This window comes from Chenopodium quinoa, unplaced genomic scaffold, assembly GCF_001683475.1.
Source record: "Chenopodium quinoa cultivar QQ74 unplaced genomic scaffold, ASM168347v1, whole genome shotgun sequence".
Lineage (NCBI taxonomy): Eukaryota > Viridiplantae > Streptophyta > Magnoliopsida > Caryophyllales > Amaranthaceae > Chenopodium > Chenopodium quinoa.
Window position 1 is genome coordinate 946,582 of NW_018742656.1, and position 14,911 is coordinate 961,492.

The following is a 14,911-nucleotide window of genomic DNA, read 5'->3' on the forward strand; positions in this document are numbered from 1 at the left end:
AAATTACCCCTTCCGAGGGGCTAATGTTTGAGGGTAAAAATACCCCCTATATATGTGGACCAATGACACCTTGACACGTGTCCGCAAGCTCAGCGCTCAATGAGCCAGTTAGAGCATGACACGTGTCACTCAAGGATAGAATGGTGAAAATGGGCTCTAAGTCCACAACCCTAGAACTCGTAAAACGGTGGGAAGCCAATCTACTTAGGTTAAATAACCTAAGAGGCACATATCCCAATTCTCTATAAATACTGATCATTACATCAGCTTTAAAGGATCGAATTCTCTCTCCAAGGGCAATGCCCCCCACATTTACTCTCCCTTCTCTCTACTTTCTCTCTCTAAAATACATTATTTTGGTCACTGACTTGATCGTCGGAGGCGGACCTCCGCCCCCCCCCCCCCCGAGTCCGTTGTTTTGCAGGTGATCGGGCCGTTCGAGTGTTGCATTGCAGATCTGTCTCCCGAGGGACGTACACACCCTCCATTCGGGTACGTACAAAAAACCCCAAAACAATTATAATGATAGCTTAATTAATAATGGTCATTGAAAATTAACATAGTTAATATTTATAAGATAAACTAATATATTTTGAATATTGTACGAGTATAAGATATACATGAAGACCCTTAAATAGTTAAATCTAGTGCAACCAGGCCACATGTGAATAGTAATTTGTAAACCCTATTTTAATTTAAGTTCCAATTTCTCCCTTCAAATCCCGTTCTTATACAATGGCGAACAAATTGCCGGATTTATCCATGGATTTGTGGAAGGATATCTTAGCAAGGTTGCCCGCGAAAACCCTAATGAGATTCAGGTGCGTTTGTAAAACCTGGTGCTCTATAATTGATTCTTCTGATTTCATTTTTTTGCATCATCAAATTTACGACAACAACAAACACAAGTATGTAATAGCAAGAAAACTCGGTGAATATAGCATTTATAGTATCGATACATTCATGAAAATTGATGTTTTCTCCAAAACTCCTGATCGTTGCGTTGTTGTAGGGAGTTGTAATGGATTGGTTTTGATGTATTCCTTAGCGTATAAAAACATTCAGATGATGATTTATAATCCTTGTATTCGAAAGTCCGTTGTTATTCCACCTTGCCCTTTTAGATCGATGGGATATAGAATAGATCATTGGCTTGGTTTTGCTCCGTCGAGTAAGGATTATAAGTTGCTTGCTTACGGGTGTGCTAGTCTTAAGTCTCCCGAGTTTTCAATCGCGGTTTATTCATTAAATGATCGCGTTTGGAGGATCAAAGATAGGTCGGATGCACACGTTCGAGGCCTTAGTTTTAAAGATGAGGATACATTTTATGTTAAGGGTGGTGTGTATTGGTTTGGATATGATCCGGACAAACCTCGTGGCTTACATACTCATCTTGGGTGGTTCGATTTTGATTCCGAGGAATTTAACTTGGTGGATTTGCCTGATGCTCTTAAACAAACAGGGCTCGTTATTAAAACTAGTTTTGTCCTCGGTGAGTCTATAGCAGTTTTCGGTATGTCTTCGGATTGTACCTTCATATGGGTTTTGATCGAGGATGGTGGGAATAAATCATGGCAACTGTGGTATAATGGAGATTCAAATGTAAAAGCTCTTGGGTTTCTTACAAGAAGTATTTGTACGGGGATTTTCGATGTTGAGAAGAATACATTTTTCGTATTTGATAATGAGAGGTTGTATTCTTATAATTATAAAAGTCACCACATACAACTTGTGGAAAATTATAATGATGGTCGTAAATTTTTTTTCACTTTTAAAGAGAGTTTAGTACTGCATACAAAAAACAAGGGTATGGACAAGACGGCTGAATATCAAAGAAGATCTGTAAAGTTTTGTTGATGTTTTCTTGAAGATGCTTCATGTGTTATTAGAAAAGAGGATGGATGAGTGTGAACTGTGAAGTGTTATGTTGCTTGTTCTTCGTCTTTACTTTAAATAATAATTATGTCATACAAAATTACCTTAATTTTCATACTAATGTTAATTCACAGCTTAATGTGAAGTGTTATGCTGCTTGTTCATCATCTTTACTTTAAGTAATGGTTTTGTTATAGCCTTGTAGGAACATGAAATTGATGTACGTTTAATTTATTATAAATCTAATTCGCCTTTAATTCTCATGCTAATGTTAGTTCACCAATTTACATATACATAAGATAAAACACCTACTATTGTGATTAATTTGAAGCAAATAAATATTTGATAATCATACGGCTTGTCTAATATCAATATGTGCCATTACAAATTACTAGTGGAACAAAGTCATAGCAAATTATCATCATGTCACCTAGGGCTTAGGCCATGTTCTTTTTATTTGAAGAAAATAATATTTCGTCTCAAAATAATTTAATTTTAGTATAGTAAAACTAATTTAGTTTAATCACCATTAAATCCAATTGATTCAGTTGATCTGATATAATATCGAAGTTATTTGTAGTGTTGTGTGTTGCAAGTTAAGCTACATCATACATTAATTATACTCAAGATGACATGATACGACACTACTTGACTAAATCTACTTGATCCGGCTTAAGTTGAACACTTTGATCAAAGAATTCTTCAATCAACTTTCATTGGTCATAAGAAGAAAATGGAGATAGAAGCTACTAATTATAAAGAAAGAAACACAAATTGCAGTCCCTGTTATTATTAAGATCTTATAACTGACATACCATTGTAACAATGTTCATATGTCTAAATCACACAATTAAAATGAAAACTAATCAAGAAACGAAAGAATAAATCTCAGTTGGACCTAATACTGAGAAATCATACTGATTGACACACTAAGTATCACTAACATACCTAGAATTATTCAGAACATTTCAGTACTATGACATAAACTGGTGAATCTAGAAATAAGCTACTGACATGCCAAGCTATAACAGAATTCTGAAGCAACTATACTCTGTCTTCCTGTATGTTGCCACTTCCCTCATCTTAATCACTCCCATTAGACGTGTCACCTTCCCGTCCTGCGAGTGTTTCTGCTATCAGTGGGGCATTTTCAGAAGCAGCAGCTGTGTTACTGTCGTCGACATCACCCTCAGGCTCTGCAGCTGCACTAGTGATGGTAGCAGTAGGCTGCAGTTGAATTGTAGGCAAGGGCCAGGGAAATAGTACTGATGTGCTGTCAGAAGGCGCAGTCCTCGGTGCAAGAAACGGGTGTTTCAGGAGTTGAGTTATTGTAGTTCCGACATCTTCAAAAAACACACACACCTGAATGAAGCTCTTAAGCCCTTGGTCTTGTACTTTTTTTAACAGCCTAAAATCCATTTTTCGCGATGTGCTGTCTGCAGCATCCTTATTCACCATCTGTAGCGCGCACAACCCAACACAGTACATCTCAGACCGCTCTATCCTTCGAGTAATAACAGCATTGTACTCAGGACTATCAACAGTCGTCGCGACACTCAAATCTCCTAGCTTAATCTTGCCTGAGTTTCCAACAACAAAGATGTTTTCGCACTTTAAATCACCGTGAATAATCTGTTCATTTTGACTGTGAAGAAATTCAAGCCCTGACAGAATCTGTTGACACCAATTCTTGATTGCTGGACTGTTTTCTTTAACCTGATGTTTCTGAGTGTAATCCTTCAAATTCCCAGAATAAAGCTCAGTAATCATGTTAAACTCAACTTTGTTCTGTAATCCAGAAGGCCAATAATGGTAGCATTTGATTACATTTTCGTGATCAAATCTCTTTAAAGACATAGCTTCTCTCATCAAATGAACAAGATTATTAAGTAATACAAATTTCTTACACCAAGCAACTTCTCTGCCATTAGTCTCATCATATCCCAAATAAACTTTTTTAAGATCGCCTTCATCAATCAGCTTACTGTACCTTGTGTATTGCCCTGTAGGATCTGTCTCCATGACCGTATAATCGCCGTCTCCTCTGCTTGAACTCGAACCCGCCATTACTTGTTAAGAATAACAGCAAAACAGAACTAAAGAAAAATTTGCAATGGAATCAAGCTAATGAAGTTGATTTCTACGGATTAATGGAATTTTTGTTGGGTTTTTAGGAGAAAAAACAGAATGTTTGAAATAATGGGTTGATGATGAAATGAATTAGAAATTTAGAACGATATTTATAATGGCAAGTGTTTAGGTTGTTGCTTATATCCAAACCGATTTTATCCAGTTGTAGTTAGTTAAATCAGTTATCAAGATCAAGAATTAGAAATTGCCCTTTCTTGATTTTTTTAATTTTAGAAAAAAAAAATAAAAAAAAATCTTTAATTTGCCCTCTGTTCAATATTTTTTTTTTTTTTAATTTTATTTAAGATATATTTCTTATCCTATTTCTTAAAAGTGAATAGTAACTGCTACTTATAGTCTACTAGTAACAAAAAAATCGTTTTTTGGTGAACACTTAAAAAAAAAAAAAAAAAAAAAAAAAAAAAAAAAAAAAACCCTAAATTGTCTATTAATCAAGAATTTTATATATTATTCAATAAAATTGGTGTTCATAATTTCACATTTTGTTGATGACGGGTAAAAATATTAAATGAATTTTTATTCCTTGATCGTTAAAGTATTGAAGCGTCAGTGCGTTACAATAATGGGAGTGATTTTAATATTTTACTCCGAGTAAGCATATTCAATTAAACTATTGTTGGGTCTAGTTAAACACATTTGTTTCAAGTTAAAGTGGCTCTATGCTCTATCTGTATTGACCGTATAGTAGACTAGTAGTAGTAGTCTAAATGGGGGGGGGGGGGGGTTTGAAATATTATTAGTGATTCACATATTGTTCATTAGTCGCATTTATCTTATATTATTTTGAAGCTAATTACCGGTTGTATTGAAATAGACATAAATTTACTTACTTAGCCTCATTAAAGACACTACACGATTATACCATGCACTAGCCAGCTCTAATTGTCATACTAACTTGATCCGGCTCAAGAATTGAACACTTTATTTGAGACCTCTAGTGATGAAATTTTTTTGCCCTTGCTTAAGACACTTAAATAGTAATTAAGTTATAGAGTAACGAGATGAGAGGATTGAAAAGTAAGGAAATTGTACGTGGAAAGACACTAATGACTAATTACACAGTAAGAAAATCAAATTGCATAGTCTGGATCACATTTTATTAAAATCTTATAACTAACACACCAATGTTAAATCACACGCCAACAAATGGCAATGGACATACGAAAGATATAAATCTCAGTTGGACCTAAAACAGAGAAATCATACTTATTGACACACTAAAGTATCACTAACATACCTAGAATTATTCAGAAAATTCCTGTACTAAACCAAAGTCTAATTTTGTACTAAAGAATCAATTAAACTGATGAGCCTAGAATAAGCTACTGCCAAGAAATAACAGCCTTCTGATAATCTGATGCAACTACATATTGTGTCTTCCTGTTGCCACTTCCCTTGTAAGTACTCCGATCAGTCGATTCACCTTGCGAGTGTTTCCGGATTCGCCAGACCCGCTGCATTAGCTGTCAGTCGGGCCTCTTCATCATCAGATGTGCCTATGTTAGGCAAGACAGGCATTCCCTCTTCATCAGCAGATGTATTGATGTCAGGCAGGACAGGCATTTCCTCTTCAACATCATCAGATGCATCGATATCAGGCAACACAGGCATTCCATGCTGCTGCTGTTGCTGATCCTGCTGCGCGTCTTGGTTCTGTTGGACCTCTTCATCAGATGCGACTGCATTATTGTCATCAGGCATTCCATGCTGATGTTGTTGTTGTTGCTGATCCTGTTGCCCGTCTTGGTTGTGTGGTATTATGATTGGGGGAGCACCTGTCTGATGATTCACGACAGTTCTCTCAGTAGATGAAATTCGAAGAGATGAAACACTGTCAAAGATATAAACCATGTAACTGTCGTTGCCATCATATTCAGCCACAAGTTTTGCTATCAGTAGCTCCATACTCTCAGAAATTGATGCGGCCTCTACATTAGACAGATTAAGTGCTCGTCTTAAAACCTCCATGAGTCGCTGAACTGTATCATGATTGACTGTAAACACAAAATTATCACTGATAAACCTTATCCTAACAAACCCGACTATCATTGCACCGCCCCTTAGTCCCACTATTTGTCCTCCTAAGGTGAATCTCCCACGCCCTCTGTCAATTTCCCTAGCAGACGGCAGCAGCAATACATCCATCTGATCATTTACAGGAACACTCACATTCGGATCACTTGGTGCAAGAAACGGATCATTCAAGAGATCAGTTACAGTAGTCACAACACTTGTAGGAATCAGACACCTCCGAATGAACTTCTTAAGCTGCAGATCTTTCACTCTTCTTAGTTCAGCAGGCATTACACACGACCCTACCTGTCTCCTCTCCACATCTTTCTTAGTCAACATCTGTAACACGGTCATCCCAAAATAGTATATCTCAGACCGCGAAAAATCAAAAAGATCAGCACTAGCTTCAGGAGCAAGTGGTGCTTCCCAACCCATAAACGCGGCTTCATTCAGATCTCCTATCATAACTGAACCTGTTTCTCCAACAACAATGTTTTCACACCTAATACTGTGATGAATAATCGCCGGATTTCGTTGGTGAAGATAATGTAACCCTTCAAGAATCTGTCGACACCAAATCTTGATTGTAGGCAATACAGTACTATCTAAAATCAAGCGATTATTCCTGATAAAATCTCTCAAATTACAAGAATATAACTCAGTAATCAAGTCAACCGTGTTCGAGTTTGGATCAACCCAAGAATCGTAGCATTTGAGTATACTAGGATGGTCAGAATCCATCAAATCTTGAGCTTCATCCATCAAACCATCATAATTTTGCTCTGTTATATTCTTCTTAATCCAAGCAATAACTCTGTTATTAACTCTGTTTAATCCCTTGTAAACTACTTTCGATGCATCTTGTTCAATGGTGTTATCGTACTTTGTGTATTGCCTTATCGTATCATCGTCTCCATGTGAACTCGAAGCCGCCATTACTAGTTAATAACAACAGCAAAACAGAACTTAGGTTGGTGAATCAAGTTGATTCTAATGGATGGAATTTTTTGTTGTGTTGCAAGTAAAAAACAGAAGGAATTTTGGAGTATGTAGTACGCGGTAATTGAATGAGTTGATGATGAAATGAATTAGAATGGTAGTGTAAAAGGGTATTTATAATGGTTAGTACTTCGTTGTTACTTATTATAACCAAACCATAATATATATCAACTGATTAATATTCAATTTATCCATTTGTTGTAGTTAGTTAAGTTAGTTATCAAGATCAAGAAATAAAAATGCCCTTTCTTGATTTTGATTTTTAAATTATGATGAAATGAATCTTTATTGGAACGTATCCAACAAGTTGAGATGTTCTTATTGAGATGTTCTTTACAGAGAAGATTGTCCAGTTTGACATTTATACAGTTTGGGTTGGTTCCAGAAAATATCAACTGTATTTTTCACGATTTGATTTGGGTTATGCCTCTAAACAATCCGCAAACACCCCCTAAATAAAACAGGTTAATATTATAAATTGATAAATTATATGTAAAAGACAAAGTGTTGCAATTTAAAGGGAATGGAGAATGTATATTAATAAAAGATTTTATAATTGTATTTTGTCCGATTAAAACACAAGGACAATACAAATTACAAAGGAGAGTAAATTCAACATATTGTAAGTTGGGCCTTATTTTTAAACTAAACCAAGACCTTATTAGTAGATGCTAAATATTGTGAGCATTTAGAAAATAATTACTGTATTATTTTCAATTGACTTAATTTACAACTTATCAAGCACAATACATATAGTGGAACACGTCAAGCAATATTAAATTATTGGCTAACCACTCCAAATTTTAAACAAGTCTAACAAACAACAAAGTATATACGAACTATATATCTATGCATAATAGTATAGCTTTTCTTATCTAAAATAATGATGTTGATTTCCTTTATTAGAATGGATACAATAATAAAATCAAATGAAATTCTCATGTCTTTGTCCTTTTTGTCAGATCATCAATAGAAAAATAAAATAATAGAAAATCCAATTCTTCATTATTTCTTTAAGGGTTTGTCATGTTCACATTTGCTGAATTGAGCTGAACTCAATTAAACTAAAATGATTGGAGCTGAAGTAAACTGAACTGAATTGAACTAAAATTAAGCTGAAGTGAACAGGCCCTACGGGTAATAGAATTAACAATATGGTTAGCAATTCCATACATTAGCATTAACTCATACTAGTTCATTTTATACTATACAAAGTATTAAAATTTAATTAATAAATCAATTCCCTTTTTTCAAACTATATTAAAATTGTACTTCTATAAAAGACAAATAAAACTATACAAATAATGATTTAAATACGAATAAAAAAAAATGACACTTATGTTATGTAGTAGGAAGTATTTATTTTATTTTTTAGGGAGTAATAAGATAAAAATCCATAATAAACCATCACATCACCAACTCCATTAAATCGCTTGGTAAAAGCAGTGGACTTGTGGTATCTTAATCTATGATTATACTCTAAATTATTCAAATATACCGCTCAACAAAATCTATAATTTCTAAGTTAAACTAAGATTTTGATAGACGACCATAATCAACGGATCCCACATTTAAAAAAGACGTCTACTAGATAGACTACTACAGTACGAACTTTATTACGTACATCATTCACTTTATTTTATTTGGACTAACCACTGACTATTAAACACCATTCATGAATCACGATCCATTTCAACCAATAATTCATCATTTTCATCAAACTTTCCAACCTTTTTTGAAACGCTTTATATTCATCCATCCATTCATTCCTCCATTATTATTCTTCTGCTACCCTACATAAATATACCAACCATTCATTCATTCACTCAATCACTTATTTTCTATTCACCATTATTATTTTATTCATTCATTCATCTCCCATTTTCCTCCATTACGTAACCATGGCACCCGAAATCGGAACCGGAACCGGAACCGAAACCGAAACCAGAACCGAACCCGAAACAACTCATATCTTAGTGATCCCATACCCAGCACAAGGTCATATGATACCATTGTTAGATCTCACGCACCACCTTTTATCCACGCGCCGCCTTACCATCACCATCGTAACCACCCCAATGAACCTTCCTCTTTTATCTCCTCTTCTTACTCTTTTTCCTTCCAATATTACCCCTCTTGTATTACCCTTTCCTTCGGCTCCCGGAATTCCCGCCGGAAAAGAGAATACAAAGGACTTGCCGCCGGCGAGTTTCCGGCAGATTATACCTGCTCTGGCGAGATTGCGGGATCCGTTAGGTCACTGGTTCGAATCTCATCCCAGTCCTCCTTTTGCGATTATTTCGGATATGTTTCTTGGTTGGACGCATCGTTTTGCGGTTGATATGAAGGTTAAACGCGTCGTTTTTTCTCCTTCTGGGGGTATGGCTTTGTCCGTGATTTACTCCCTTTGGAAAAATATGCCTAAAGGAGGGGATCAAAACGGTGACGTTTTGTTTGAGGATGTGCCGAATTGTCCAAAATACCCTTGGTGGCAGCTGTCCCCAGTTTATAGGTCTTACGTGGAAGGGGACCCGGATTCGGAGTTGATTAAGGATGGGTTTTGGGATAATATGGCTAGTTGGGGGGTTTTGGTTAACTCTTTTGATGGGTTGGAAAGAGTTTATTTGGACCATTTGAGAGGTAGTATGGATTATGATGATCGGGTTTGGGATGTGGGCCCGTTGGTTCCCGCTACAGGGTACAATGATCGAGGTGGAGCTAGTTCGATTGAGGTGGATAAGATGTTAGCTTGGCTTGACACGTGTCGAGATAATGAGGTGGTGTATGTATCATTTGGAACCCAGGCTATACTAACAAGTCAACAAATTGAGGCGATCGCTGAAGGACTAGAAAGAAGTGGTGTTAGATTTATTTGGCCAATAAGGGACCATGTCACGGCTAACCAAATGGAAGGAGACCGTGACCGTGAGACGGTCATGACCGGTTTTGAGGATCGTATGACAGGCCGAGGGATTGTCATAAGAGGGTGGGCTCCACAAGTTCTGATTTTAAGGCATCGAGCAGTTGGCACATTCTTAACTCATTGTGGGTGGAACTCGATCCTTGAAGGGATCATGGCTAGTGTAATGTTGCTTGCTTGGCCATTTGGTGCCGATCAATTTTCAAATGCAACATTGCTAGTGGACTACTTGAAAGTTAGTGTTAGAGTTTGTGAGGGATCTAACACAGTTCCTAATCCATGTGACTTGGCTCAAATCTTAGCCAACTCGGCTAATCAAGACGAAGCTAGTAGACAAAAGATCATCAAATTACAAAGTAATGCATTAGAGGCTTTAAGTGAGACTGGAAGTTCTTCCAAAGCCTTATCTAGGTTTGTTAACAAGTTATGTGAGCTAAAGACTAGGCCTAAAAGTCACATCATTTCTCATAACAATCTCGTTGAATGATTTGAATGCTTAATGGTTGTATTATGTATTTTAGTATTTATGTGATGATAATGTAAGTTGGTTGAAGTTATGCATCTAGATTTATAATCGTTTACATGTGTAAAAAAATTAATAATAAATTACTTTATATAGTAATTTTTTAATTGTCATTTTTTCTTTGGGTGTAATAATCTTATTTTTTTTTAGGTAATCCTATTCATATTATTCAAAACTGTTGGCGTTAGAGATAATCTGAAACAAAATATTTTATGTACTGAGTACAATAAATAAAAAGATGATAATAAACATTATATTTTAAGAAAAAATGTTATACATAGCCCTTAGGGCTACATATAAGCATTAAAAATACTCTTGAAAACTGTTTAAATTTAGAAAAACATGACAAATTCACACTAATTACACTGATCTACGCGTGTTTTTGTCATGAATTCCTAATTTTATACAATTTCCAAGAGTGTTTTTAATGCTTATATATAGCCCTAAGGGCTATGTATAGCATTACCCATATTTTAATTAGGTATGTATTAGTCTATTGACTTTCTGGACTTATCATTTGTAATGATAATGATACAAAGTCATTAAAAAAAACGAAGAAAAAAACCCTAGCAAAATTTAAAACGTTAATAAATCTATGTGCTTGAAAAATGCAGTGGTTGGTCGTTTTTCTTGTTGGACCCTACTAGTACTCCGTAGTATAAGATCTGTTGGGCCCTAAACAATAAACATCCAAGAAATTCAATCTATTGAACAGTCAACATTCAATGTTTTGGATGTTAATTCTTTCAAATAACAATACGTTTTTCTATGTCCTTATTTGAGAAGACTTTCATAAAGACTTGTAAAAGGCGGAATCACATTAAATTTATTGAATTTTACAATTTTTATGGTAATTTTAATTTGATTGTATTTTTTTTTTTTTTATACTAATGAATTTGATTGTATTTTTTTTTTTTTTGGGATACTAATGAATTTGATTGTATTTTTTTTTTTTGGGATACTAATGAATTTGATTGTATTTTAGTAGTACTCCATGTAATTTCTAATGTATACATGTAATACTAATATGATAAATCTAATACGGAGTACTCGTACATAATACTAACTACTAAAGATTCCTAGTTTTTTATGGTAAAATTTATATTAGCAAAATGATACTTCCTCCTAGTACTAACTACTAAATATCTCATATAGACATATAGTACTAACTACTAAATATCAGCGCCTCTTCTGTGCAGCTGGCCACACTGTGTGGCCAGCGTCCAGCTCAGCAAAATAACAGAGCTTCCACGCGCGCGTCATCAAATTGCCAAAAATAACGGAATCCAAAAAACACGCTGATCTCCACGCGCGCGTCATTTCTTCTTAAAAGCGCGACATTCACACAAATCCCTAGAGCCGCAACTTTAACTTCTCGATTTCACCAAATTCTTCTCATAATCGCGAAAAAAAAATTAACCAGCTACAATGACTGACGAATTACAAAACTTAGCAGAATCACAAGAATCAATGGAAATCGAAGAAATAGGTGATTCATTTTTGAATCTGGAGATTGAAGAGATTGGAAAAAATCCAGAAAATGATGAAATAAAAGGTGTGCAAGGTAATAAATAAAACTTACTCAAATTTTATTAATGGTTATCCCTAAAATGTTATACTGGTAATCCTTATTATACAGTAAGTAACCAATATTACGCAATAAGTAACACTATTACTGTATATAATAAGTAACCTGCTATATAATAAGTAACCCTATCACAGTAGAAAAGTAATCACTATTACGGAATAAGTAAACCCTGTTAAACAATTAATAATCCCTATTGCGCAATAAGTAATCCCTATTACACTTTAAGGGTAACCCCTATTGTTTCGGGGTTTTCTGATGTCCTGCGGGAGAGTTACAATTCCGAGACTGGAACCGGACGCCTGTACCTGCAAAATAACGGAGACTCCTGGTGGTGGGAGCTCCGCCTCCAACGGTCAAGTTAGTACTTGATTAAGGAGTAATTAATGCGGAAATTAAAGTGAGTGGGTCTCTCTAGGTGAGAGTGTTTAATGTGAGTTTTTTAGCGTAATCAGCCTGTAACTCTGTGTGAAATCAATGTGTTTTTTCCGTAATCCCCCTTAATGAGGATTAAGGGAGGTATTTATAACCTTGGGAAACGTGCCAATCCTAGGTTTAGGTTAACCTAGGGCTGATTGGGCTTCCCTCGGTAGTTGGGCCTGGGTGGCCGGTTTCTCCATTAGGCATGGAGTATGCCACGTGTCATGACATAACAGGTCCAAGGTGGACGAATAAGCGCGTGCCACGTGGCAAGCCCTGTCAGTTCCAACTGGGGGACACTTGGCAGGACCTGATTGGCCCACGTGGCGCATTCCGATTGGTGGGAGCAAAATCCCCTAATCATTTGCCCCTCACAGGTGGCACGTGACTGGTCACGTGTTACCTGTGACAGGTGCCGCACTGTAACAGGCGACGGCCTGCTACAGGTGTCAGTCGGCGAAAGGCCGAGAGATTTTCCCGCCCAAATTTTGAATTCTGAAAGTGACCCTTCGCCTTCTCACTTCGCCTATATAAGGGAGAGTTGTCTTGAGTCATTTTCACACTTGAGAACTTTGTGAGAGAACATTCGGACCCCTGAACTTGCTCTGACATTTTGGACCTTTTCTGCCTACCGCCTGTTCTGACAAGCCGACTACAAAGGATTTCCAGAACTTCATCAACCGTCACTCATTCAGGTAACTGTCGTTTCTCTTACTCTTAATTTTCTTTTTATTTTTTGAAATGGCACCACGGAAGCACACGACACGACCTAGGTTAGTGATCAGCCGGTCACCGGGGACGGCTGAATCTAGGACTAGGAGTGCCGCCTGCCCTTTTCCGGACCCATCTTTGCCCTTTATACAAAGTCCGACTGTATCTGTGTCTATGCAGAGCAGGATGGCCAGAACAAAAAAGACTGCTAGGATCTCAAATTCAGACGGCTCCTCCCACAGGGTGCCGATTAGTGAAACATCTGACCAGGTGCCAGATGTGGAAGTGAAACAAGGCGGCCTGAAAGTCGGCAATTCTGAGGGAGGAGTCATAGTGACCCCTTCCCATTTTACAGTTAACAATTCTGCTCCTTTTCAAGGAGAGGAGGCGGGCCCCTTCGGGAGAGGGGAGGAGTCGTCCTCTTCGGACTCGTCAGAGGGCGATTCCGAGTCTAGCTCTTCTGGTCATCCTTCTCTGGACACAGAAGAGAAAAACAGCCTCCTGCAAGAGGCGAGGCTTTCTCACGCAGTTGAGAAGGGGGACAATTGGGCGGAGCCATCCGCCTCTTACCGAGAGCAAAATACCCCCTACTACTGCACGGTACCTCGAGGCCGGATCACAGTCATGCAAGAGAAAGTGGAGAGCTTTATCGCAAACCACACAATGGGCCCCGACTTTTTAGTGTTTGTGCCGGATCCAGAAGACACAGTCGTCTGGCCGGCTGGTACCAGTTATGATAGCGCCTGCTTTGGCTGCTACGAGGCGGCCATCAAGGCTGGGCTGCGCTTCCCATTACATCCGGCTGTTCAGCGGATCTTGGATGGGTATGAGTTGGGGTTATGGCAGTTAGCCCCAAACTCCTGGGTCAACGTACTCGGCTATGTGGCCGGGTGCGAACTGCACGGGGTGGAGCCGAGCTTCGAGGCTTTCGCCCATATGAACTATCTCAGACGGACCCCTAAGGCAGGCGGTACCGGCTGGTATCAATTGACAAGCCACAGGGGCTACCTCATGACGAGAGGTAAAGCAAACAAGTGGAAGGACTGGCGGAGCACCTTCCTCATCATTGAAAAGTTCAGACACTGAGCTGAACAAGCGCTTCAATAGGTGGAACAGGAATCCGCCCTTCTTGTAGGCGGCCGTAGCATGCCGCCTGTTCCCCCCAAGGCTAAGAAAGAGATCCTTGATAAAGGACTCTTTACAGTAGAGTCGAGGGTCGACTCTACTTCAGGGGTACGAGAGCAAGTACCCCTGCACTGCGTCCCGAGCTTCAAATGGCTCTACGACGAGTACTTTTTGGCCGCCTGTGGCCTCAACAGTCGGTGCTCAAGAGGTAGTCGGCCTGTCGAATACTCTGTTGTTCCATACATTTCTTGTTATGACTTTTATTAACTTTGCTGTTTGTTTTTGCAGCTGACGCCATGAGCAAAATCACCGCCTCCAAGACTGCGGCGGCCATGTTGCGGGCCTCCATCATGCAACAAGCTTCAACCGACTCCCCCAAGAAGGGGGCACCCTTGGTGAGCTCCGAACCTTTCACCCTCTTTTTGGAGTTGTGTTTATGCATATACTGACTTTTTTCTTCTTTTTTAGACGGGTGCTCCAAGAACTTCATCTTCCCAACAACCGGACCCCAAGGCCCGGAGGACGACTGTTGCGAGCTCTCCTGGTTCTGCCAGGAAACAGGTGGCGGCTGAGAAACAGCCGGCCACTT

General features: G+C 38.1%; 4 protein-coding genes across 4 annotated transcripts; 2 read left to right on the plus strand and 2 right to left on the minus strand.

Annotated features, from left to right (window-relative positions):
* Positions 1-735: 735 nt before the first annotated feature.
* Positions 736-1,857, plus strand: LOC110722271 (putative F-box protein At3g24700). Its single transcript, XM_021901546.1, has one exon. It carries the CDS (start codon positions 736-738, stop codon positions 1,855-1,857), a length of 1,122 nt encoding a protein of 373 aa, XP_021757238.1.
* A 1,101-nt stretch (positions 1,858-2,958) lies between these two features.
* On the minus strand, positions 2,959-3,942 carry LOC110722272 (serine/threonine-protein kinase WNK8-like). The gene has a single exon (XM_021901547.1). It carries the CDS (start codon positions 3,940-3,942, stop codon positions 2,959-2,961), a length of 984 nt encoding a protein of 327 aa, XP_021757239.1.
* Positions 3,943-5,445: 1,503 nt separating this feature from the next.
* On the minus strand, positions 5,446-6,975 carry LOC110722273 (probable serine/threonine-protein kinase WNK4). Its single transcript, XM_021901548.1, has one exon. It carries the CDS (start codon positions 6,973-6,975, stop codon positions 5,446-5,448), a length of 1,530 nt encoding a protein of 509 aa, XP_021757240.1.
* A 1,703-nt stretch (positions 6,976-8,678) lies between these two features.
* LOC110722245 (UDP-glycosyltransferase 89B2-like) lies at positions 8,679-10,574 on the plus strand. Its single transcript, XM_021901522.1, has one exon. It carries the CDS (start codon positions 8,940-8,942, stop codon positions 10,443-10,445), a length of 1,506 nt encoding a protein of 501 aa, XP_021757214.1. The 5' UTR covers positions 8,679-8,939; the 3' UTR covers positions 10,446-10,574.
* Positions 10,575-14,911: the final 4,337 nt, after the last annotated feature.